The 25,243-nt window shown below is 40.2% G+C and overlaps 1 protein-coding gene across 1 annotated transcript in view; it reads right to left on the minus strand.

The window, feature by feature from the left end:
• Positions 1-388: 388 nt before the first annotated feature.
• The window catches only part of col4a1 (collagen, type IV, alpha 1), a 49,979-nt gene continuing 25,124 nt past the window's right edge, over positions 389-25,243 (minus strand). Inside the window, exons 3-52 of the mRNA XM_030758254.1 lie at positions 24,065-24,154; positions 23,530-23,574; positions 23,328-23,372; positions 22,976-23,038; positions 22,843-22,896; positions 22,501-22,527; positions 22,290-22,364; positions 22,106-22,168; positions 21,868-21,903; positions 21,732-21,770; positions 20,094-20,189; positions 19,930-19,965; positions 19,773-19,832; positions 19,528-19,563; positions 19,396-19,440; positions 19,255-19,287; positions 17,887-17,944; positions 17,731-17,766; positions 17,465-17,611; positions 17,275-17,352; positions 17,055-17,138; positions 16,138-16,208; positions 15,813-16,004; positions 14,175-14,343; positions 14,003-14,095; positions 13,731-13,835; positions 13,516-13,613; positions 13,157-13,307; positions 12,934-13,047; positions 12,355-12,522; positions 12,038-12,127; positions 11,769-11,921; positions 11,571-11,669; positions 11,375-11,464; positions 11,005-11,144; positions 10,421-10,547; positions 10,229-10,309; positions 9,736-9,834; positions 7,984-8,034; positions 7,709-7,894; positions 6,039-6,172; positions 5,832-5,904; positions 5,639-5,710; positions 4,926-5,054; positions 4,711-4,809; positions 4,409-4,621; positions 4,120-4,297; positions 3,912-4,026; positions 2,413-2,585; positions 389-2,279 (exon numbers count right to left, since the gene is read on the minus strand). Of these exons, the coding sequence (XP_030614114.1) occupies positions 2,198-2,279; positions 2,413-2,585; positions 3,912-4,026; positions 4,120-4,297; positions 4,409-4,621; positions 4,711-4,809; positions 4,926-5,054; positions 5,639-5,710; positions 5,832-5,904; positions 6,039-6,172; positions 7,709-7,894; positions 7,984-8,034; positions 9,736-9,834; positions 10,229-10,309; positions 10,421-10,547; positions 11,005-11,144; positions 11,375-11,464; positions 11,571-11,669; positions 11,769-11,921; positions 12,038-12,127; positions 12,355-12,522; positions 12,934-13,047; positions 13,157-13,307; positions 13,516-13,613; positions 13,731-13,835; positions 14,003-14,095; positions 14,175-14,343; positions 15,813-16,004; positions 16,138-16,208; positions 17,055-17,138; positions 17,275-17,352; positions 17,465-17,611; positions 17,731-17,766; positions 17,887-17,944; positions 19,255-19,287; positions 19,396-19,440; positions 19,528-19,563; positions 19,773-19,832; positions 19,930-19,965; positions 20,094-20,189; positions 21,732-21,770; positions 21,868-21,903; positions 22,106-22,168; positions 22,290-22,364; positions 22,501-22,527; positions 22,843-22,896; positions 22,976-23,038; positions 23,328-23,372; positions 23,530-23,574; positions 24,065-24,154 (4,791 nt within the window). The 3' untranslated portion in view covers positions 389-2,197. The remainder of the gene's footprint in view (positions 2,280-2,412; positions 2,586-3,911; positions 4,027-4,119; positions 4,298-4,408; positions 4,622-4,710; positions 4,810-4,925; positions 5,055-5,638; positions 5,711-5,831; positions 5,905-6,038; positions 6,173-7,708; positions 7,895-7,983; positions 8,035-9,735; positions 9,835-10,228; positions 10,310-10,420; positions 10,548-11,004; positions 11,145-11,374; positions 11,465-11,570; positions 11,670-11,768; positions 11,922-12,037; positions 12,128-12,354; positions 12,523-12,933; positions 13,048-13,156; positions 13,308-13,515; positions 13,614-13,730; positions 13,836-14,002; positions 14,096-14,174; positions 14,344-15,812; positions 16,005-16,137; positions 16,209-17,054; positions 17,139-17,274; positions 17,353-17,464; positions 17,612-17,730; positions 17,767-17,886; positions 17,945-19,254; positions 19,288-19,395; positions 19,441-19,527; positions 19,564-19,772; positions 19,833-19,929; positions 19,966-20,093; positions 20,190-21,731; positions 21,771-21,867; positions 21,904-22,105; positions 22,169-22,289; positions 22,365-22,500; positions 22,528-22,842; positions 22,897-22,975; positions 23,039-23,327; positions 23,373-23,529; positions 23,575-24,064; positions 24,155-25,243) is intronic.

Consider the following 25,243-nt stretch of genomic DNA (forward strand, 5'->3'; position numbering starts at 1 on the left):
TGAAAGGAGGGGTTATCTAGTTCTCTGCAGAACGTATTGATCCATTTGTGTTTTCGTGGGGTGAATGGGTTTGTTGGCCACAGTCCCTGCAGAAGTGCTGAGGTGGTGGTTGCATCACACTATAGAAGAGTTGCTGCAAAGGCTGCCCTTAATTTATTGTTTATGATATGTCTAGGGTCAGCATTTGCTGCCTGCTGTTGCCTAGTGACTAGTAAAACAAAATGAGCTTTTGAGTCACACATACGGAGAGCTTTGAGATAAAAAATCAACAACCCAAAATGTGTGCTGTTGCTTCCCTCTACTGGCATTTTTAAAGTACTGCATTAGAAATGTTTGCATTTACTTTGGAAGACAAAGCAAAAAATAAATTAAAAAAAATGAAATGGGATTATTAATAAAATGTTCTACAAATCATTTTATTTAAGGAATTACACAGTTTGGGATGTGAAATCTTAAAAAGTATTTTCTGTTCTTGTAATCACTTAAAATCACTGTTAGGAGGCTTGCTTTATGCTGGAAAACACTTCTAAAACTCTACAAACTTCATTGAGCATTTTATCACAACTAGGGCATATACTTAAACAGAAACAGGTTGCAGTCAGTGTACAGTCATTGCCACAACTTTGCATATTTCAAAAGCTCTTAAATGGACACAGAAATGTCCCTTTCAGAGACATTGAAGCTATTTCAGAGGTCCAGAGAATGTTTGAGGTCCAATAGGCTTTCTAAGATCAACATATGCATGAAATTTTCTCCAAATGCTGTACATTAAGAAATAAATCTACACAACTCTATGCTAAGAACTTTTAAAGCATCTTAACCTGCATAGGCACTATATATCCTTGACTTGACTGTGTAACCATCACATCATGGAAACTTGGATCCATCTATTTTCTTACGCTTATCCAATTCAGGGTCGCAGTCGGGCTGGAGCCTAATGCAGAGAGGCGGGGTACAGGTTGCCAGTCTGTCACAGGGCTAACACAGAGAGACAGAAAACCATTCACGCTCACATTCACACATAGGGCCAATTTAGCATCACCAGTTAGCCTAACGCCATGCAAGTCTTTGGAGAGTGGGAGGAAGTACTCGGAGAAAACCAACAGAACGACTCTCCGGTCTTAAAGAAGACTAAATAAACACGGAAAACAAAAAAAAATTCACAAAGGGGAACAGTCAAGTAAATGTTAGGCTTCTATACACGTGCATCTCCATAGGATCAACGATGATAAGGATATGGTTCAATTAATGGGAAAAATTCTTGGAAGCACAGCTGTTATAAAAATGTTTGCACAAAGAAAAGATACAGGAAGGATTTTTTTTTTTGTCTAGTTCTTTGTGTGTGTCTGTAATGTTAACAACAGGGTTGTGTAACAATATATATGCAGACATTGTAGCACACATGCCATTTCCAAGCCACTCAAATACATATCTCTCTTCCTCTCACACAAACACACTCAGACACAGTCACACCTGCTAATGCTATTTCAGTGCTATTTTGTATGTTAATAAGGCAATGGTTGTCACACATTAACACATTCTTTTTTGGATATATGGCATTTCAGATAAACTCACATCAACACAAATCTTATAAATAGATGGGCTTAATAACACACAAAGTAACTCATTAATAACCTGAGGCGAGTACGTTGAACTATGTTAAAAAGGAATGCATCGTATTTACAACAGAGTGATTGGCATATATCTGTGTCTGCAACATTATGGTGGCATAAATGGCAAGCATCTGTAACCAGTGGTAAGTCCTATCTTTTACATTAATAGGTTTAACTAAGGTGTGAAAATATATCATATTGTGTTGCTATATCTTGGAAACACTGGTAGGGAATGAAAATAGAAACGATGAAAAGGAAAAGGCACACAAGTGAGATTCAATAGCACCTGACTGACACAAACAGCCCTTTCAAAATGAACACCAGTTTACCAGTTCAGGGGGCATGTCAGTGCAGTGGTAAACTAGGTGCCACTCCTAACTTGCTGTGGTTGTGTGTTTCTGCATGGAGCAAACAGCCACTTGGTCTCTGTGTTTTGGTTTTCAGTCTCTGGCCGTGATCCTATCATACATGCCATGCAGGGCAATAGCACCATCCTTTAGAAAACAGGAAGTAAAGCCAAGTCGATGACATCAACGCACGCCTTATTGCTTTCGCAATAAAATGGGGGCCTCTTGTATTGTTGTTTATGTCCTCTTCATGCACACCTGACAGCGGCTTATGTGTGTTCGAAGGCTGCCTGCTTTTAGTGTTGCTGGGACAGGTTTCCTAGAAGGAGGCAGAATTTAAAAAAGCATTATTTGAAGAAAATGTGATGATGGCAAAAGCTGACATCGCAGTGATTTTATCAAGAAAAAAGGCTGAAGAAATGCAGTGTCTAATTGTGAGAGTTCAGTCTTACGTAAACATCTCATCGTCTTCAATGGTAGCGAGCCAGAAGCTGTAGGAGTTGGCGTAATAGTTGCAGGTTCCACGACCGTGACACTCGATGAATGGAGCACTGCGGAATTCCTCCAGACAGGAACCGGGAGAGGCCAAAGCCTGGCCTGAGCCCTCAGCACCAGCACTGGTGTGCTACAAAAGCATAAAATTTTTTTTTATGAATTTTTATATCTATAAAACTATGCATAATGGAGTTACTGTTCGATTTACTATCTACAGTGAGATAAAGTCTTTTATGTCATCCCACAACAGCTGATGACTCTGTTAATAACACTTCTGCACATCCATTTGTCAAATCTCATATACTGCCCTATTTAACCACCTTTAAGCTTGTCCACAGATGCTGTTGGCTCTGCAGGCTGCTTTGCAACCCACCTTTACCCCAGCTCCTTTCAGTTCACGCTGTTTCTCACGTAAACAATGTCATTTCAGTTATTGTTCAGGTGTTCCTGCTGTTCTCCTCATCACTGGCTTTCCATGTTCATGACTTCTTCTTCTTTTGGCCTCTCCCTTTAGGGGTCAGCACAGCAGATCATCTGCCTCCATCTTACCTTATCCCTAGCATCCTCCTCTGTCATACTAAACCTCCTTCACTATATCCATAAACCTCCACCAACCTGGAAGCTCCATATCCTTTGCCCAGTATAGCCACTATCCCTCCTCTGCAGATGTCCAAACCACCTCACCCTTAGCTTTGTCTTCAAACTGATCACCCTGAGCTCTCCCTCTAGTTTACTAATTTCATAAAATCTTAACATCTTCAGCTCTGCCACCTCCAGCTCAGCCTCCTGTCTTTTTTGTCAGTGCCACCATCTCCGAAACATACATCATAGCTTGTCTCGCTACCATCTTGTAAACATTCCCTTTCACTCATCCTTCTATCACAAATCACCCCTGACACTCATCTCCACCCACTCCAACCTGCCAAATATAAATTACTACAAATGAGAAAACAATCCTTTTTTGAGTGAAGTGGTACTGACTGCAATGAATAATATTACAGTTCATAATGGAGTACACTGAGCCAGCACCCAAGGAATTCCGCTTGAATTCTTGATTCTCTGTAGTCAGCAAAAACAGATGGCATAGAAAACAGAAGTGCAGCCAGTGATCAGCTTCACAGTCACTGGCTGATTCATCAGTTTGTGTAATGCCAGTGCACAACACAGTCAGTAAAACTTGCACTATTCATAATTACTTTTCTAAAAGGCTCCTCCATGTCTTTGCATTACTGATTGAACTAACACGTAATCTGTGTTTATTAAGGAGGAATTACCAAGAATGCTTGTTGTGTAATTTCAGCACTTTAGCCTTTACCGCTAACCATTTTCCAGTTCTCTGAAGTGTTTCTGACCGAATCTAAAACCTCTCACTGAACTCAGGAGACATAACAATGTGGCCATGACTTCTTCATCCAGGGTGAACAAATGTATTCCTGAGAGACCACAGCTGTCTTACCATAACAAAGGAGTAGCCGATCCACAGAGAGTCCCAGCCTTGAGGGCACGGCGGGATCATAATGGTCTGACTGTGAACTGCTATCACCATGGCTGGAGCTTCGCATACAGCACACCTGTGCAAAAATTAATATGAGAACAGCACAGTATGTCTCACCAGTATTATACAAACATGAAACAGAGCAGTGTGCAAAGAAATTGTAACTTACCTGCTGATGAAGGGTTTAATACTTTCACCAGTGATAGGTGCCATGCTCATAGGCATGGGCTCAGGTGAGGTGAGCCAATAGGAGTAATCATTACGGGAGGCAAAGTTGCACACATTGTTGATATTACAGAACAGGAAGGGCATGGGGCTAAATTTTTTTAGACAGCTGCCTGCCGTACCTAAAATGCAGAACCAAAAATTACAAGTCAGCCTATAAAACTGCATTCATCCTCTTTTTCTCCATGTCCCTTCTTTATATTGATTCTTTTCTTCCTGTTATATTATCTCACCTAAGTCTTGTCCATGAGAGCGTTCATTGCCCTGTACATAGAGTAAGGAGTAGCCATCATATATGAGGGAGGTTCCCTCAGGACACAGGGGAACGTCCACTGTTTGGCTGTGACGTGTTACAAGGAAACCATGATCCATGGACGAAGGGCCAGGTGGACCCACTGGACCTGGAACACCATCAGGTCCGGGTGGGCCAGGGTGTCCTCTAGGTCCTAAATATACAAAGAAATCAGTAGAACCAAAAAAGTGGCAGCACAACAAGTGTACCAACTCCTTATATTAATCATTAGGAGCCTCTCACCTTGTGGCCCTGGGAGGCCAGGCTCTCCTTTGGCCCCGTGCTGACCATGATATCCAGGGAGACCTTCTTCCCCTTTTAGTCCTGGAAAACCTGTCACACCTGAGAAAAATAAACAAAAAAAATGGTACGGTTATTAAAATAGGTGTAGGTGAAAGGCAAGCAGGAGTAATGTGTCACAGGGGTTTAAATGGGGCACACTTCTGCATAAGCATCACCTTTATCTCCTTTCTGTCCAGGGAGCCCACTTGGCCCCTGAGGTCCAGGCAAACCTTCAGTTCCTGGGATACCAATGTCTCCTTTTATGAAGATTTGGGGCCCGGGTGGACCAGGGGGGCCATCAACACCTGAAATAAGACATAAATGTATAATTCAAAGGCATGAAGCTTAGGTGTAAGTTCAATAAGGCAGATCCGAAATCACTCATCTGCCTACTTTCCCAGGTGTTTGGCTGCTTCTCTGTTTTACATCAATCCCACTTTCCCACGCTGACCGACTCAATGCTGACTTCATCACTTCTAGTCCAATCATCTCTCTGCCCACCAGTCGATCAGCCTCCGCTCAGTGTATTTAACTATCACTGCTCATCTGTCATTCTCCCTTTCAGACTTCTTCATGCAACCCACCTCCTCCCCTTCTCCACCACCCAAGAGCTCCTTCCAAGCCTCCATCTTGGTCTCTACTACCACCAGGGTCTAGACTCCGGTGGGTCCTGCCCTAATTCCTATCTCTACTGGGAATGCATTCAATGGGCCATCACCATCTAATTGCCAAATAGATAATTGTATTTCTTATCAATAAATCATGTTCAATTTCTCCTAATGATCTCTCCTTATTGAAATTTCTGTTATTGGTGTTTTTTTTTTAATGTCCAGAAAGTTATCACATCTGTGGTGATTGTGTTAGTTAAGTTTTTTCATTCTTTTATTACCTTTTTGGCCTGGGTATCCTCTGTCTCCAGTTTCTCCTTTAACGCCAAAATTTCCAAGCTCACCTTTTTGGCCTACGGTTGAGAAAAGTTTGTTTTATTATAAGTATTTGTATAAAAATACATAAATTTCTTCCCATAATTGCTTGAACATACTGCCTATGATGCATAAATATAACACCCTGGATATATTCACCTGGGAAGCCAGTTACACCCTGTAATCCTTTCTCTCCCTTCTGTCCATCAATACCTGGAAGGCCAGATGGTCCCTGTATTCAAAAAACATACATATAGCTGCCATTGTAAATGTAATCTCTCATCTGAATGAATATTATCTAATGTTTACAGCAAAAAAGAACAAAAAAAAACCCAAACTCAAATGGAAAACTGCCTTATGACTTACAGGAAATCCAGGTTGTCCAGGTTCACCCTTCTGTCCCGCCTCTCCCTGGAAACCAGGGAAACCCTGATCTCCTTTCTCTCCCTTGTTGCCATTTCTGCCTGGCAATCCAGCAGGTCCTGGGAATCCTGGGGATCCTGTTGGATAAAGACAAAGAGGTTGGTTTTTTTATCTCCAATACGAATGCATTCAGCATTTCTACGTAAACACTTATCACTTGTGACAGCCTCCTTACGTTTGTGCTATATTTAAAGGTACAGTGTGTAAAATCTCATGGCTAGATGTCAGTAGATTGTAGATTGCAGTCACCTGAGTGCTGTTTTCTCACCCCTTTCAATTCAAGTGCATAATCCCAGCTACAGTGGCTGCTGTAGGACAGACAATTGTTTCTGTCATTCATCTGCAGTGAGTGTAGGCTGTCAGTCTGCTGTTTACCAGCTGGAAGAGGCTTTGTGAAAGGAGTCCGATGTCCTTCTCAGCCACTGTATTTAAGATGGTGGGGCAACATGGCAACTTCCACAAACTGTTGCCTGTTCCTGTGTATTTCTAATGGATTAATTCTAAGTTTAAAAGAACGCATCAATTTGTTGGAAGATGTAATTACACACTAATCAATGTATATTTATGTGTACATTCATTTTTTTTTTATTAAATAACCTAAAAAAACTTACTTACTGCACCTAGCAACAGGTTATAAGGATTACATGACTGAGCTCTTCCTGTGTGGCTACACAGTGAAAGAGGTTAGCTTTCATCTTGGGCACAGTGGTGAGGAGGGTGACGTAGTAGCATTCTCCTCTTTACGACACCTGCAGCTCCTCAGCAGGAAGGATGTTTCCATCACTTCCCTGCCATACTACTTTAGGCTTTGGAGAAGCACCTTGAGCCTCACATTCAGCAGCACCCTGTCCTTTGTGATATTCAGGATCCCAACAATCTCAGTCTTTCGAGGTAAGTTCAATGACAAGTTTAATGTTGAATTTTTGTTTTTGCTGCAGACGTGGAAAAACGCCGGTGTAATCGCTACTGTCAGCCACCTTGGTGTTTCTGATGGTTATGGAGGCATTACCAAACTCCAGCTTTATCTGGAAAATGTAAGACATCCTCTGAAATGCTCGTCTCGACCTAGAAGGTCATTATTGTAATGATAGCCTTCATCATACATAAACACCTCCTGTTCATAGGATGCCGTTTTCCTCCGGCCAAAAAGCTTTTGTTCAACACTCTGCTTGGCGCTGAGAGAGCAGGCTAAGATGGCGTCACTTCCTCCTGGTATAACCACTATGATGGTTCGACCATGGATCAAAAACACTCATGCCAGAGTAAAGCTGTCATCTTCTGAGCTTCCACAGGAGAGAACTGTGGCTCAGGTGGCAGAGCAGGTTGTCTACCAATCAGACGGTCAGAGTATGACCCCCACCTCCTCCTGTCCATGTGTCGAAGTATTCTTGGGATACTGATGCATCCATTGAAGTGTGAGTATGTGAATGTTAAATTAAAGTGCTTAGGTATGGATAAAAGCACTACATGAATGTGTGTGTGAGACTGGGTGAATGATACTTGTAGTGGAGTGCGCTCTAGTGTGCTCAAATTGAGTAGAAAGGTGGTATATATAATTACCAGTCCATTTACCGTTACCATAAGGTAAAAAATAATCAGCATGTTATTTATACCTGCTTCTCCAGCTTGTCCGGTTTCTCCCCGCTCTCCTTTAGGTCCCTCTAGAGAGAAACCTGGGAGACCCCGCTCTCCTGGCTCTCCCTGAGGTCCCTGTGGGCCTTGAAGTCCCTTGTCACCTTTCCCACCAGGGACACCTGGAATACCCGGGTTGCCAGGAAAGCCAGGGCCGCCTTTGTCTCCTGCAGAGGGGTAAAAAAAAAGTAGATGAAACTTTTCTGACATCCATCACCTGAAGGAATATATAAATCAGTGTTGTAAAGGCTCTCACCTTTGCTGCCAAGGTCGCCAGGTGGCCCAGGCAAACCTATGCCAGCCATACCTGCAGAAAACGGTAGAAACATCATTTTAATACATTAAAGTTCCAGCTGGTTTCAATCACTTAAATTGTTTCAGGATGAGAGTGTTTCCTTTTTATTTTTGACAAATATATATCATTAAAATACAATTAAGTAGAAAAATTGAGGTTTCAAGTAAAAAGGGAAATATTCTGATTCTGATTCTCTCTATATAAATACCTTTATACAGCAATAACTGGCATGTTAGTTTTTTTGTGCATGACATAAAGTACAGTGAGCCTTCCATGTTCAGAAGTTGTAGCTTCTCACTGTAGGGCTGTAATGGTGTTTTAAAGTAGGCGTATTTCACTGACATTAAAAAGTATTGATTTTCTAATTAATGTGGTTTAGGCTGCAGTTGTTTCACTGTGGCCCATGTGTTGGTGATGTTGTTAGATCCCACAGGTATTTTACCTCTGTGACAGCTACTCCGTTTCATAGGGTCCTGATCACATTTTCAGCGGGGTATTACCCTCTTCTGAATGCTGTGACACTACTTAAGCTGTGGCGGGGTTACTCGTCTGGTTCTAACCACTAGTAATCCTAACCTCTGCCTCGCTCTCTCTATACTCCGATGCCGCCGGTCAGGAAGGCTCACGCAGCCGACCCCGAAGTACAGTCCAAATTAAATTTGATTAGAAATCATACAGATTATTTGTTACATTCCGTAATCAATCTTCATTTTATATAAATCAGAATTATGATTGTCCACATAGTATCAGGTACAGGCCATCGAATAACCAAGATCTCAACTTCAACCCACTTCATTTGACATGTCTAAGAAATAAAAGTTAAAGTAACACCCTGCGTTAGCAGTCAATAATTGCTCTCATTGAATTTTATCACTTCTTGTAGTGCTATGTAGATGCTCTCCCTTGAGTTACACTATACTGCCAAATGTATTTGTTCATCTGCCTTCACACACATATGAACTTCAGTGGCATCCCATTCTTGATCCATAGGTTTTAATATGAGATCAGCCCACCCTTTGCAACTATAACAGCTTCAGCTCTTCAGGAAAGCTTTCCACAAGGTTTAGGAGCATGTTTATGGGAATTTTTTGACTGGGTTGAAGTCAGGACTCTGTGCAGGCCAGTCAAGTTCTTCCACACCAAAGTCATTCATCCATGTCTTTATGGTCCTTGCTTTGCGCACTGGTACACAGTCACGTTGGAACAGGAAGGTGTCTTCCCCAAACTGTTCCCACAAAGTTGGGAGCATAAAATTGTCCAAAAAGTCTTGGCATGCTTTCACTGAAACTAAGCCCAACTCCTGAAAAACAACCCCACGAGGACGTCTCCTCTGCTCCAGCGTCTAGTGGCAACGTGCTTTACACCACTGCATTTGACGCTTTGCATTGCTGTCAGTGATTGAATACAGCTGCCTATATGTGTGTCTGTGTGTTGCAGCCCTGCAACACACAGCTTGCTTGCTAACCAAGATAGAAAGTGTGATAACTCAACAACTTTTTATCCAAATTAGGTAAGTTTTGGTTCCTAAAAAAAACCTGGTCACAGCCACAATGCTAAGGCTGATGCTTCAAAATCAGTTTTTTTGCTGGTGTTGAGAAAAATTGATTTAAGGCTCTTTTCTTTCAGTGGAGGGAAACAGCAGGGTGTCTGCAGCAGGCAGTAAGGCTCTTGTCTTTCTATGCTCAGTCTCCTCTTAACTTCTTACGTACTAACCTGGCTGTCCTCTCTCTCCTGGGGATCCTGGGATCCCGTCAATTCCAGGATCTCCCTTCTCTCCACGTGGACCAGGAGGCCCCTGCAAACCACCTTCACCTGGAAGAGAACAAGTATACACACCACAGGTTTCAGTGTGTCAAATTGGAAGAGGCACAATTTTCACTTCACTCACTGTTGTTTATCTTTTTTTTATGAGTTTTTTATCAGTTTATCTTGAAACCCATAATTTAGTCACAGGAAGTATATTTAGTATTTCTGAATATACCTCATGAAAAAAGGTCAAGCACGGTTACCACCATTTGAAAGCTTTGAGAAGTGGCATGTCCACTTAACTGACACACAAATATCACACCTCAGTGATTACTTTTTTTTTTACCCAAAATGTATTCTACAAGATCATCTCAAACCTTGAATAAAAATAATGTAATTTTGCTCTAATTAAAATGTGGACATAGGTGTGACCAGCTTGTTAAATAATCCTCTTACTTACCAGGCCGGCCATCGTTACCAGGCTCTCCAGCAGACCCAGGAAGTCCAGGGCTACCCTTATCCCCTGGTCTACCTGCTTGACCTGTACAACACAGAGATCACAACACATCTTAAATAACAACATTTATGATTACTATACCTTGGGTTTACTAGGTTAACAGAATTAAATTGACAACAGGGACAGAAATCTGACCTGAATACCCAGGAATTCCTTGGTCTCCCTTGGGTCCCGGCAGTCCTGGCTTGCCAGGCATACCCTCTTGACCTTTCAGACCCTTTTCTCCAGTTGGTCCTGGGAGTCCTGGCTCACCAGTCTGACCCTGTACAAATAAAGCAGTAAACAAGAATGCTAATGAAAGCTAAGAAAGGGAAGTGGTTATTAACATTCAGGAACTACTCAGACTACTCAGAAAATGTTTCTCCTTCCACCTCTGCTGGGTGTCAGTTAACATCCTTTTAATTATTATGTTTAATTATATCAGATGTGTAGCGGACATAAGAAACAGAGTGTGTTGGTTATGTCATCTTCATACTTTTGACAAATAGTGCTGAAATTATAGGAATGTTTGGGATACAGAACTAAGAAGCTCTAACTATAAACCACAGTAGCATTTTTTTAAAATAGAAACGACCAAAAATTGAATTCGAATTTTTTTTTTATTGAAGGACTCTTGCTAGAAATGCTTATCAGAGGTCTTGTCTCCCAAATGAATGCATTTTGTAAATTTATCTGCTTAAAAAAAATATTTTCAACATACTGTACTGCTGAGTTCATACCTTTATTCCCGGAACTCCTGGGAGCCCGATACCTGGATCACCATCCGCTCCCCTGTCTCCTTTAATTCCACCTTCGCCTCTGAATCCAGGATGTCCTGGTGTACCTAGATCTCCTTTGGTACCCTTTGGACCAAGTGGGCCTTCAAAAGCACACAGAGGAAATATTTGCATTTAAAAGAGATGTGTTTAATTTGTAGAGATATTATTAGTCACTGTGTAATATAACTTTAGGTTTTCCCCTGCCTGAAAGTGTCTCAATAAAAGCACCCACACATCTGTCTTTACAGGACAATACATGAATGACATTATGTGAATACATGTATTACATGCTTGCATCCTCACAGTCTGTGTGTTATCCATGTGCCTCTACCTGGTATTCCCATCTCCCCTGTTCCACCTTTTGGTCCAGGTGGTCCCATACTGCCGGGCTGTCCGGGTACGCCAGAGTCTCCTTTGTCACCTGAGAAATATCAATAACATTACAATAACATCTGCTTAAAAAAATTACATATATAAAATTAGTACAAAAACACAATTTAAATTGAAGTTCGGGCCAGGCAAGTCACCAGGTTTTCCAGGTGATCCAGGTTCTCCATCTTTCCCTGGCATTCCAGGCTCTCCTTGAACTCCAGGGGAACCCCTATCTCCAGTGCTTCCAGGGAAACCTGAAAGAAAAAAGGAATTCCTTAAGCTATAGGCCAATATATAGAATCAAAAACTAGTTTATTTGTAATCTCCACAAAGGCCAGCATGTTGTTTTATACCTGTGTCTCCTTTGTCTCCCTTTACTCCCTTCATGTGCTCCATGTCAACATCACTCATGTTCCCAGGAGGTCCCTGAAGACCTCGCTCTCCTCTTTCACCTTTTTCTCCAGGCTCTCCAATATCGCCTCGTGGTCCAGTAAAACCAGGATCGCCTGAGAGGAATGGTGGGAAAGAGAGGTTTTTATTGCTGCCAAAGAACCCATGAAAAGCTTAAATTGTGACACTAATAAGACAAAAATAATGAGTTTTTATTTTTGGCATGCCTCACCTCTTAGACCAGGTGATCCAGGTGTACCCCGAGGCCCAGTAATTCCTGGTACTCCTGGTGTTCCCATGAGCCCCATTTCCCCTTTCGGACCTGCAAATTATAAGGGTGAAAAAGAGTGATAACAATTTTGAATAACCTCAGTGTATCTACTTCAACATGATTGCAGCAAAGATGTAAATTTTAATTTGTAAAATATTAAAGTAATCATTTTTCTTCACAAAAACTCACCATATTTAAAAGGTATTGAATGGAAAAAAAAATAGGAAGACACTCACAAACCCAAAGACACTGAAAATCCAAGAGACTGTTTGTCTTACCTTGGTTTCCAAATGGACCATCCCTGCCGGGTAAACCTGGAAATCCTGGCTGTCCTTTATCTCCTGATTGTCCTGGAAACCCAGGGCTTCCCTTTTCTCCCTGAGGCCCCGGCATGTCTAAACCAGGTGGACCTGGGTAGCCCTTTTCTCCCTTGGCACCTTCCCTACCTGGACCAGACACACAAATAAACACAAGTGCGCACACACACAGAGTATAATTTTACTGATTTCCACTGCACCAACTACCAGTCACAGAGAAAACTCAAGAATGCATTGAACACTAAATACAGTTTTTCCCAACAGACATTTGGTTTGTCATAATAAGAAACTGTTTCTCACATTAACAAGCTTTGTTCTGTTCCAGTGTTTCAGCTATACACAAAATACCAGGTTTGAACACACTTGTGTGTGTCCAAACTCTGGCCCTGTACTGTAGTGGTGTCAGAACAAACTAGTAAGCACAGGACTTTGAAACAAGTGAAAAACAGGCCTCGCTTGTGCTTTTCTGTGACATGCTACAGAATATCTACCATAAAAAAATATTAGTTTTATCAGTTTCTGGTCTGAGTTGGAGCTCACCATGAGGTCCAGGCTCTCCAGTTGGGCCATGTGGTCCAGGAGGTCCAGGGAGTCCTTTTCCTGGAGCACCAGGTTTGCCAACCAGTCCAGGAAGTCCCGGAGGTCCCACTTCACCTATTTTTAAAAAACAAAAAAAATTTGTAATCTTTGTAGCAAAGATGGCCCTTCTTGGCATCAACAAATCCCAAAAATGATTTAGAGCAAGTTTGTTTTCCTGCAACACCTTTAATTCCCTGAAGTCCCGGCGGTCCTGTCTGTCCTTCTCGTCCAGGAACACCAGGGAATCCAATATGACCCTTCTCTCCCTGGAAGCCAATAACGCCTTGGGGGCCTTGTGAACCTTTTGGACCCGGAAGACCTCGTCCAGGTTCACCCTGCAATTTATAGAAATAAGTACTGAATTGCAAATCTGACACAAATTTTCACAAAAAATCACATTGAAATTTCTCATGTTATTATAGCTGGTAATTTTAAATATATATATATATATATATATATATATATATATATATATATATATATATATATATATATATATATATATATATATATATATACACACAAATGGTGTCAAATACAAACCTTTTGTCCAGGTGGACCGGGTAATCCAGGCAAGCCATCCTTTCCTGATTTTCCCGGATCTCCTGGTAATCCTGAGTCTCCTGGAATTCCGCTGATTCCTACATTGATAAACAAAAATTTTTCTTGAGTTTTGTATTCACGTGCATAACCTGTATAAATTTCACTTCACTACACTTAGAAAGGAAAGTTGTAGTAAACATTGTGGAATAACTCACCTTTAGGACCAGGTGGGCCTGGAAATCCAATTCCAGGATGTCCTTGTTCACCCTTTTCTCCTGGAAAACCTGGTGAACCTCTGTCTCCTGGAAAGCCTCTGTCGCCTGAAGCCAACAACATATTGAATAGTAAACTAAGCAAATTTTTTTTACATATGTGAAATTTCTAAATCACATTTTGCTCCTCCCCTGGTATTACAAAATTAAGAACAAAGAAAGGAAAAAAATTGGGGATTGAAGTCGAACGGAAATATGTTGACTATGTTGCTCACCTTTAAGTCCCTCACTGCCTTGTTCTCCTCGTGGTCCAGGGATGCCCTGAGGACCAGCAATGCTCACACCTTTTCCTGGCTCACCTTTTACACCTGGTGGACACAAGGTATATATTATCAGCAGGTGTGCATATGCGCTATCACTGTCTTGTATTTCAGAGCTCATGCTTACCAGGTGGTCCAGGTGGTCCAGTAGATCCTGGGTTCCCCTGACTGCCCTTCTCTCCCGGCAGTCCCGGTCGGCCAAAGCCAGGCACACCAGGTGGACCCCTCTCTCCTTGAGGGCCAATAGGACCAGTGTCACCATTTAGTCCACGTTCACCCTTGATGCCCTCTCTGGCCTGAGAACAAGATTAGTGAAAAGGTATGTCACATTTACTTTGATTTTAGACAAATTAGCAACACATTACAGAGAGTGAACACATCACTGAGAATGCAAGAATCTCAGGAACTAATTTCAGAATGATAACTCATGTGAAATAGATCTTTATGTAAATGCAGAATTTGTATAGTATCATTTCTCACATGGACGTTTTAGGTTTTTGTTAGTAATGGATTATTTTCGTAATCACTTATCTTGGTTGCTCCGTTTGCTTTGCTTCCAGTGTTGTCAGAATGCAATGATGTGCAAATCTCATAAATGAATATTTTATTCACAGTAAATGGACTAGCTCTTATATAGCGCTTTTCTACTCAGTATGAGCACTCAAAGCGCTATTACAACATGTTTACATTCACCCATGCACTCCCATTCATACAAGCACTTCCATGTTTGCTAAGCTAAGTGCTTTTTAATTAACTATCATTCACACGCATTCATACTCCGACGGGACGGTCGGAGAGCAACTTGGGGTTAAGTATCTTGCCCAAGGATACATTGGCATGTAGCCTGGAGTAGCCAGGAATCGAACCGCTGACCTTCTGATCAGTAGGTGACCTGCTCTACCTACTGAGCTACAGCCACCCCAGTAGAACACAGAAAGAATACCATTTTCTTTTTCAGAAGTAAAGATGGGTAGAATTTACTCAATTTGCAAAAAACTGCATCTACAAATTATGGAACAATTTCAGAATAATTTTTCTCAATGTACAATTGCAAAAACTTTGAATATCTCATCATCTACAGTACGTAATAACATCAAAATTATGTCTTTTTCAGGGAAGGCCTTACATATCAGCAAGACAATGCTATTACAACAGCATGGCTTTGTAGTAGAAGAGTCCATGTGCTGATCTGGCCTGCTTGTAGTCCAGACTTTTCATCAACTGAAAAAATTTGGAGCTTCATGAAATGAAAAATACAACAAAGAAGACCAGGAGTGTTGAGCGGGTAGAACCCTAAATCGGACATGAATGGGACAACATTCCTCTCCCAAAAATCCAGCAACTGGTCTCCTCCGCTCCCGGATGTTCACAGATTTTTATTAAAAAAAAAGGGGATGCTACACAGTGGTAAACACAATCCTGTCCCAAATATTTTGAGGCATGTTGGTGCCATTAATTTCAAAACTAGCTAATATTTTTCTTGAAAGGGTGCATTTTCTTGATTTAAACATTTGATATGTTTTATATGTTGTAGTGTGAATAAAATATGGGTTTATGAGATTTGCACATCACCATATTCTGTTTTTATTTACATTTTACACAGCAGCCTAACTTTTTCAGAATCAGGTTTATAGTTCAAGCCCTGGCGTTTACTGTTGCACAGCAGTGCACACAGTTACGATGAATCACGCCCTTCAACTTAGAAACTGTAGCAAAATGCTGCACAGTGTTTTACACTGAAAGTGAAGCTCATGTTGTCACTTACAGGTTCTCCCTTATGGCCAGGAAGGCCTGGGGGGCCGTCGTTTCCTGGTAATCCATCCAGCCCTGGCTGTCCAGGTAAACCATCATGACCAGGCAAACCTTTGTCCCCCTTCAGACCAGGAGCCACAAAAATGTCCCCTGGCTCTCCAACAGGACCGGGGAGCCCTCTCAATCCAGGATTTCCTTGAACACCCTGCACACAGGTTAAAAAAAAAAAAAAAAAATACACAACTCCTCCTGCTCTATTTGCCTCAGTGAAACTGTAAAAAAAAAAAAAAAAAAAAAAAGAATCATTTCATTAGTGTCTCAGACATTATTCTACTCACAGGTTGTCCAGGCTGTCCAGATTGTCCAGGAATACCCTTTTCTCCTTTGCTGCCTGCTGTACCAGGAGGTCCTGACAGGTGAAAATGGACATTGTACATGCTTAGCTTATTAAATACTCAATAGAGTCGGGAAAAACAGAAGAAAGGAATGGTGAGATATATTTTGGACTACCACAACTGTAAAACGTTGAGGTCAGAAACACCCAGGAAACCAGATAAATATTCAAGAATACATATAGGGCCATATGTTTTTGGACAAGTACACTTTTTTTTTTTTTTTGAGATGCTCCGGTCTGCTAGGCCTTTACTGCAGCCACTATCAGTTGATGGTTGTTTGTGAGTCTCTCTGCTTTCAGTTTTGTCTTCAATGACTAAAAAGCATGTGCTGTTGGGTTGAGATCTGGTGACTAACTTCGCCACTGAAGAATATCCAATTTCTCTGCTTTGGGAACTCTTGGGTTGCTTTTGCAGTTTGCTTTGGATTATTATCCATTTGCACTGTGAAGCACAGTCTGATCAGTCAATCCAATATCATAGCAAAGGGTGTAATACAGCCACCTATCCACTCCAGCAAATCATGTGGATGTCACATTTTGCCTGTCCTAGATGTGAAATGGACACACAACTGAAGTTGCAGTAACTTGCACTACCAACAGGGTGTGATATTTTATTTAAAGCCAACAAGCTAGATGGCTAATATGTATGCAAAAATAGCCTCCATACACTTTTGGTGTCATCTTTTGTTGTTATTCAACAATATTTGTAATGTAGTATCGATTGTATGGCTGAAAATAAACAGAAAAAGCAAAAATTGCTAACAGTAGTCCAGAGACACAGTGGCTTTTGGAACACTGGGAATGTGGTGGCTGGATGTCACCTTTTTTTTTTTTAATTTGAAGTGACCACATTTCACTCACCTCTCTCTCCTTTAGGGCCCGGACTGCCAGGTAATCCAGGTGGGCCCGAGCCCTCACACTGAACACAGGTATCCCCTTTGTCACCTAAAAGGGTGTGCAGAAACTGCAATTTTAAAAAGTTATGGTTTCCACTGGTGTATATTCCAGCAGCCCCTTAGAGACAGACACGTTTCTATTGAATCTAAATGGCTCCATCATCAGTAACAGTCGTTATCCCTACCTTTCTGTCCTACTTCGCCTTGTAACCCTGGAGGTCCAGGTGGGCCAGGATTCCCCTTCTGAACGTCACAACTAATAACTGGGCAACACACACACACATTAGGTTATTAAACCATTGGCAGATACACACTGTATTGAAGTTTCACTTGTCATTTATTAAAATGATAGCAGCATTCAAAGATCAGACATACTCGGTGGTCCAGGTGGTCCAGGAGGACCAGGGGCTCCTGGTTGTCCTGGAGGTCCAAAGAGAGACTCTCCTTCTATACCTCTTTTGCCTTTTTCACCCACATCTCCTTTCTCACCCTTCTCTCCACGAGGACCTTCAATATGCTGGCCTGAAGTACAAGACAGGAAAGTCAGTTAGTCTCTTCCTGAGATTAGTATGTTTATGTATGAGATATGCAGAGATATGTTCATATGAGATATGTTTAAGTATTCATTTATTTATTTATACCTGGTGGACCTCGCTCTCCCTGAGGACCAGGAAAACCTGTTAAGAAGAAAGCATCAAGAAAGTGGAAAACCTGAGTGATCACAGATGAGCATTTTTGAGTTCATGACTGTGTGTCTGCCTGTGTGGATATGTTGACATATTATGGCATGCTTTTACCTTTCTCTCCTTTTAAACCTTGGGAACCAGGAGGGCCAGCTGGGCCAGGTAAACCACCCTAAAATTGCACAATGCCAGGGTTTAAAAAAGGGGTTTAATATTTAAGTTTTATGGTACTAAAATCTATGTACTATAGCTGATCCCACATCATTTAACAGCTAAAATTATGTTAATCCCGACAGTGCCATATCTACTTTACAAGGTAACTTAAGCTAGTTATCTGTCTTTTAAAAAACTTAATAAAAATGGGTCTGATGTTAAAAATAAACTCAAAATAGCCTTTATTAACCCCGTCACACTGACACAGCACTGAGTGCACTTCTGCATCGCTGTAGCAAGGTGAGAGGATAAAGTGCTAGACGTTAACAGAAGTATAATCTGGCAGATTAAGCTGCTCTTTAAGTCCATTGTATGAGTCAAACAAACATGCAACCCCTTAGCCAGTTACACCTTGACCAGAAGCCTTTGGTAGGCCTTGTCAAGTTAAAAGGCAATGTAAAACCATTAGCACCATTTATTAAAAGATTTGGGGGGAGTGTATGTACATGTTTGAGTCTGTATGTGCACTGTTGACCCTGTGTGGATCAGAGAACATCGAAAGAATTTCAAACCTGTGCACGCAGTTATTGTTTTTTAAAGTAATTAAAGACAGATGCTCGTTCCACCCTGGAAAAAGAACAGTTCAAATGAACCATTAAAAAGCCCCAAATTACCCTGATATTCATGCCTATGATGAGTTTATGTAAACATCTGACCACAACTGCAAATGATCTGTTATCGTGTCTAAAGATTGTACCTCCTTATATGGAGATCTAAATACTATTACAAAGACTGCTCTTCATACTTTAACTTGTGCTAAAACCACTAATTTTCCAATCCCAAGAGCAGGACCTTCGTCAGAGCTACAGCCCTCACTTCAACTAATCAAGGGTGGCAGGTTAATTTCAGGAAATGCTGAGCTCAGGGCCAAAAAGACAAGAAATGACACAAAACAATTAACACTGGTTGATGTGAGAAACTAAATGTCCATAAAAGTTTTGTTCTGTGGGTTAAAAGTTGGGTTTATCTTTATATACAGAAACAAATCAACATTCAGACATTCAAAGATTTAAAATTGCAGCAGCACTTCTCTCACAAAGAAGTTGGTTAAAAAAAAAAAAAAACAAGAGTCAGGACATTTTAAATTGAAAATTCCTCATCTCTTACATTTATCTAATGACTGATTGATGCAAATCATAGTGCTCTATGTATGAGACGGAGTCTAGAGTGGGCTTGTCAGTGGCCCCTAAAACCAGTTTCTGACTTCTTCATATTCTTACTTATTTACTTTCTTAAAAAGTGAAAAGAGGAAGGAAAGAAATCACTTACATAACCAGGTGGTCCCTTTTCTCCTTTTTGACCCTAAAACCAGATGAAGCAGTTAATCAATGTGTTCATAAATCCCCTTAACATAAATTAATTTTCAGATTAAAGCAGTAACTATAATATCAGATTAGCTGGAGTATTTACCTCTAATCCAGGGAATCCCGGAGGTCCAGGAAAACCGCTTTCTCCCTAAAAGAGAATATCTTGTACTTTAGCAATTTTATGTTATGTAATAAAAAGAAACAGCATTTGGTTATTGTTATAAGTTATTGTTACCTTTTGCCCATCCTCTCCATCCTTCCCAGGTTTACCCTAAATTACAAAAGCAGACACTCATGTTGATTGATTTTTGTTCTTCCTAATAATGTAACTCATACATTTATATGAAGCTGTACATGCTCAAAACAAATACACAAAGAAATCTTGCTTGAAAACAAGCACACTTTTTTTGTAAAGACAAAACAGTTTAAATATTGTACAATTATACCATCCAGCAGACACACTGATGATTTGCCGCTTACCTGTGGCCCATCTGGGCCAATATCGCCTTTGACATTGTGGTGATGAGGGATGCAGAGGCCCTGAAAAGTAATCAGGTGTCTCAAAACAATATAATAGAAAATATAAAATAGCATTCAGAAAGTTTTACACCTCAGTATTTGAAAGAAAAATACTAACTTTGTCTCCTTTCTCCCCCTGTTCTCCTGTGAACCCCTTCAGGAATGAAAACAGAGGCAGATTCAGAATAGACAACACAGAATCCAAGTTTTTTTTTCATATTAAGCAATGATTGATTGATTTATAGGTAACAACTGATCAATATCCATGGAGTGGCTAAGTACCCGTGGCCCAGGAATGTAAATTGTTTCAGGCGTTCCTTTCAATTCTGCTGCTGGAGGTCCAGGAGGGCCGGGTGGGCCTTGAAATCCTTTCTCACCCTGCAGGGAGAGGGCAACAAGAAATAAGATCCACAGACAAATACCTACATACACACGTGACTACAAAAACAGAGCATCCTCTGAAAACAAAGTATCTACAAAATTTAACATTGTAGAGTTCTTACAATTGATAATATACTATGGAAAATCACTGAAGGCCACCTACACATTACACCTACAGCAGCTGTTCGGCCATGAAAATCCATGCCATGAAGCACAGTTTTTGTCCTGACATTAATTCAGTTCCATTCAGATTAATTTATATAGTGCCAAATGACAGCAGCAGTCACCTCAAAGACTCAGGGAGCTAATGAAGAGAAGGGAGAAATATGATCTCTGTCTCTTGTCCCTGTTTGTACTCTTGCTGCAGTATTTGGGATTAAGTTGTGGCTTTTCAGAGATCTTTTAGAAAAACTTGGACATTATAATAATGAATTATAATAACCCAGTAATAAATGCATGAAATTGTTTTTCAACATTGCTCTGAGACAGGATGTTTCTAATTTTAGAGCTACTGTGCAGATGAAAGAAAGCAGTCCAACATTTTCATTTAATGTGGGTATTGAAGGACATATCCTGATTAAATGATTTCTTACAGTGTTACTGGAGGCCATGGTAAGACCAGAGTAAGGCATGCCTGAAATTTAATTGATTTGTGTCATCTGACTTCTGGGTATAACCATATCAATGAAAATGTATGCAGTGTTTTCTAATGATATTGTATGTATAATACACTCAGTATTAGCCAAAAAGAAAAAATGATCTAACAAAACAAGTTATTTTCATGGGAAAAAAAATTTAATTTAAAATTTAATTGTTGCAGCCAAACATCTGGGGTTAAACAATACTGAAAGCATGGCACCCGTTTACATTTTATTAAGCCTGAAATTTATGCATGTGTATGCCTTGATTGACAGGTGAGGTGGAGCTTTTTGAAACATTTTTAGTGAAGTTATTGGATATTTAATATGGCTCACTGTGTAGTGTAATGTTCTAAGTCTAAGAGTACATGAGAGAAGCTTGTGCTTCCACTTCAGTGAGTGAAATTCTAGTTATGCTTGTTAGCACTGGTGGTGCTCCAACCTGTCATCTAAATATGGCTTTTCTGGCTTCATAAAGCTTCAAAGGGGGTCCATGAGTCCATCTTTGGGCCTCTGAAAATGGAGGACTGTGTATAAAAATATGTGTAATTCCTAAACAGCTAATGCAATAATTTTGTCAAACCCCCTGAATTAAATCTAAAAAGCTGTACTTCAATCACATCTTGATTGTCACACATCAAACAAAAACAAAAAACTGCAACAACATGAAAAGACTGCGGTAACAAAAAGCCTAAAAAAATAACATCAACCAAAAGACAAGCCAAATGGTAGGGCAATAACTTGCCTGTGTGCTATGTAATTGTTTTTCATTAACAATTCACTGAATTTGAGGTGTAATAAGATCATTTTTATAGCTTATATACTAAATAAAGTGCTGAGCTTGCTGTCATTTTAAAAATTTACTTTTTTGTTTCATATTTATTTGAAAAATAAATCTTACCTTGTCTCCTTTTGCACCCACAAAGGCCAACTTGTCATCCTATAAGGAGGTCAAAAATGGAATCTCATGCAATTTCTTAGAAAGATGAGGATTTTTTATTGTTACATTTTCATTGTATACTTATTGGTAATCTCACCTTCTCTCCAGGCGGGCCAGGAGGGCCAGGATCACCCTGTCAAATAGTTATTAAATTTGTCAAATAAAATAAGATTAATAATATATTTAGCAGCCATTGCAGTTATTTGAGAATCTACAAAGATGATGTTTTTTTAATGGTGCTTTACATTTGTATATTTCTGATCTGGTTTAGAAAATTAAGTCTTTGACTGACTTTGTAGGATGATGAGCTGCACATCACTGCGCAAGTAACTTACTTTGGGCCCTTGATAGCCAGGGGGTCCTGTTGGTCCAACAGGTCCAGTGAGGCCAGGTGGTCCCTGGGAAAGAAAAAGACAAGTATGGGAAGAAAATTGATTGTATTATCTCGGGTTGTTACCGTTCCTTCCAGCACACAAAAACACATGACTGCATGTTCACAAACACACGTGCAGTACGCACAGGTCTGCCAGGTGTGCCAGGAAATCCTTTGTCTCCTTTCATTGGAACAATTCCAATCACACCACCAGGATCACCCTGCAGGACACAAAATAATAGTAAATGGTTTGATAGTACACATGTCTTATTGAAATGGGTAATTGGAAAAACATAAATTTATTGATATATATATTTAGAAACAGAATGCTTGAAAGCTTCAGAAATTTGAGCTTACCTTCATTCCAGGGATTCCTGGTATTCCCTGACAAGAGAAGAAAAAAACATTTAGAAACATTGCATAGTTGTTTTGTTCAATTCTTTGTTGTTGTTGTTCTTCTTTTTTTGTTTTTAATCTTGCTTTTTTGTTTATTGCTGTATCATGTAGATTTCCTGTACTGTAATTTCACTCTTATGGCTGTGATGTTAAATTTAGTTAAGGAGCCCTCTGAAAATCAACTGGACCAATCCCAAAAATGCTTGGATAAAAACATTTCTTCTGAGAAATCGCTAGTTTTTCACTATTGGTGAATGAACTGTGTGCTGGTCAGAGGCAACGTGGCTGATCGTCAGTGCTTACATTCGGTCCTTGAAGACCAGGAAAACCAGGAGCGCCATCTCTTCCTCTTTCTCCCTGAAACACAAACACAACAGAGTCAGAAACCACAAGTGATGTGAAAATTATATGACAAATATATAAGTATATGGCTTACTTTTGTCCCATTGCATCCTGGGATACCAGGTGGACCAGGTGGACCATCATTTCCATTGATGCCCTATGAATGGAGGTGCAGAAATTGATGGTTTTGAAACAATTATTAGTCACATCTTTTGTAGGGACAAAGTCCCTGAAGCTTCCATTCTTTACTGCTGTAATAAGCAAACTTCCCACAGATACCGTCAAAGTTAGACATGGAAAAAGAAAAATCAATGGCACCATATAAAACCACGATATTTGGAGGGGAGTACTATCTGGTGGGTGACTGCACGTTTCACAGCCATTCAGGGTGAATTTACTGTTATTGTTGCAGGATGTAAAATAGGAAGCAAATCAATGCAACTTACTGGTAGTCCTGGGTTTCCTGGGAAACCTGACAGACCAGGAGGACCCTGCAAAGTGATAAACACGTGAAAGGTTTACCCTCTCATGACAACACGACAACTGCAACATATGCAACAATGTTGGGAATACAAGTGTATGCCATATTATAGTGTGCAACTTATACTTACTTATGCTGCAATATAATTTTAATGGTTAGTTACTCACCCTCACTCCTTTCAGTCCAGGAGCCCCAGGTGCACCCAAATCTCCCTGAGAGGTTAAAAACATATATATCACAGTTAAAATAATAGAAAAACTTTTTTTTTTCTGAGAAATTTGTTTTGAAAATGACAAAATGATTTTGTTTTATGAATTAAAAATATGGGAACTTTGTTTTTGTCTTTCAAATTGAGCATTCATGGGCTGAGCAACATTACGTAAGCCACGTCAAATTAAGGTTAATTAATGTTACTAAAGGCATTTACATCACATGCTAACTAATCAGCAAATGTTATGACAGATAACAATAACTGGTTGGTTGTTTGTGAAATAAAAATGCAAAAAAGTGTTGGTTCCATCTTATATAAAGATTTGAAGCTTTTTTTTGTCCTACATGATTCTGGGCTGAATCTATTAGAATTAACAGGTTAACGTGTGGCAAATATAAACATTTTCACATTTAATTTTTTAAAAGCAGAATAATACTGCACATACTAACCAGAGGAAGCCCTGATGTCTCTCAGTAAAAGTTTGTACTAACCTTGGGGCCCATCGGCCCTGGAGGGCCCTCAGGTCCCTGCATCCCGGGGAATCCCATATTACCTTGAAGACCGGGAAACCCACGCTCACCCTGTCATGCACACAATTATAGTACTTTTAACACAAGGACAAAAAAACAAAACAAACAAAACTTCTGAATTTAAATTATTTTAAAGATGAATCCATTTTAAAAACAGATTTCAAGACATTTTATAATTTAAATTAAGTAAAATTATAATTTAACTTAATTTAAATAACCAAATAATAAGTACTAAAATTAGCTTTAAAAAAAATGCAAGCCACATTGTAAACCACATTTTCTATCATTACAGTAGCTGTCAAGCCAGTCAACTGTCTTAAATCCTCACAGAAGGAGAACTCAACAGAGTCAGTGAGAGGGGAGCCAGTTTATGATGACAGGGAAAAATCAAGATTTATGGTGCGGTGTTTAGCACTGTCACCTCACAGCAAGAAGGTTGCGTTTCAGATCCCGCCTGGGGCCTTTCTGTGTGGATGTTCTGCCTGTGCCTGTGTGCATACCTAGGCTTCTTCACACAGTCCAAAGACATGCATGGGATTAACTGGTGATTCTAAACTGATTTTAGTGTGTTTTTAGCCTGTTTTTATGCGTTAGCCCTGCGACAGACTGACAACCTGTCCAGGGTGTACCCTGCCTCTCACCCTATGACAGCTGGGATAGGGCTCATCTGTATCCAGTGAATGGATACAGTATTGCACTAATATATGTTGAAAAGAAACACAGATCCATGCATCCATTCTCTTCTACTTATCCTTATAAGTTAATTACATTCATGCCATATTTAGACTCATGAAATGCTTTTCGGTGTGTGTATTCAATCCATTTAGTCCACCTGTAAGAGCTTATTTAATACATATTAGTATATATTAATAACATATTCTCTTCGGCAGCACCTTAAAAGTAACCAAGAAAAAAAAGTAATCCAGACATATTACACTATCTGCCACTAGATGGCAGCATTGTTTCATCGGGGAGAACCTTCACAGTGGAGGGAGGGATGTGCAAAACAAAAAAAGGCCCCAACTATTACCAGTGATTTCCATCTCTGACCACAGCACCTGTCTCACATCAGTCAGGAGAGAACACATGCATGCTAAACACTAGGAATCGTCATAGGGTTACCATAGCAACTGCTGCAGT

This window comes from Archocentrus centrarchus, chromosome 21 (assembly GCF_007364275.1).
Source record: "Archocentrus centrarchus isolate MPI-CPG fArcCen1 chromosome 21, fArcCen1, whole genome shotgun sequence".
Taxonomy (NCBI): Eukaryota; Metazoa; Chordata; class Actinopteri; order Cichliformes; family Cichlidae; genus Archocentrus; species Archocentrus centrarchus.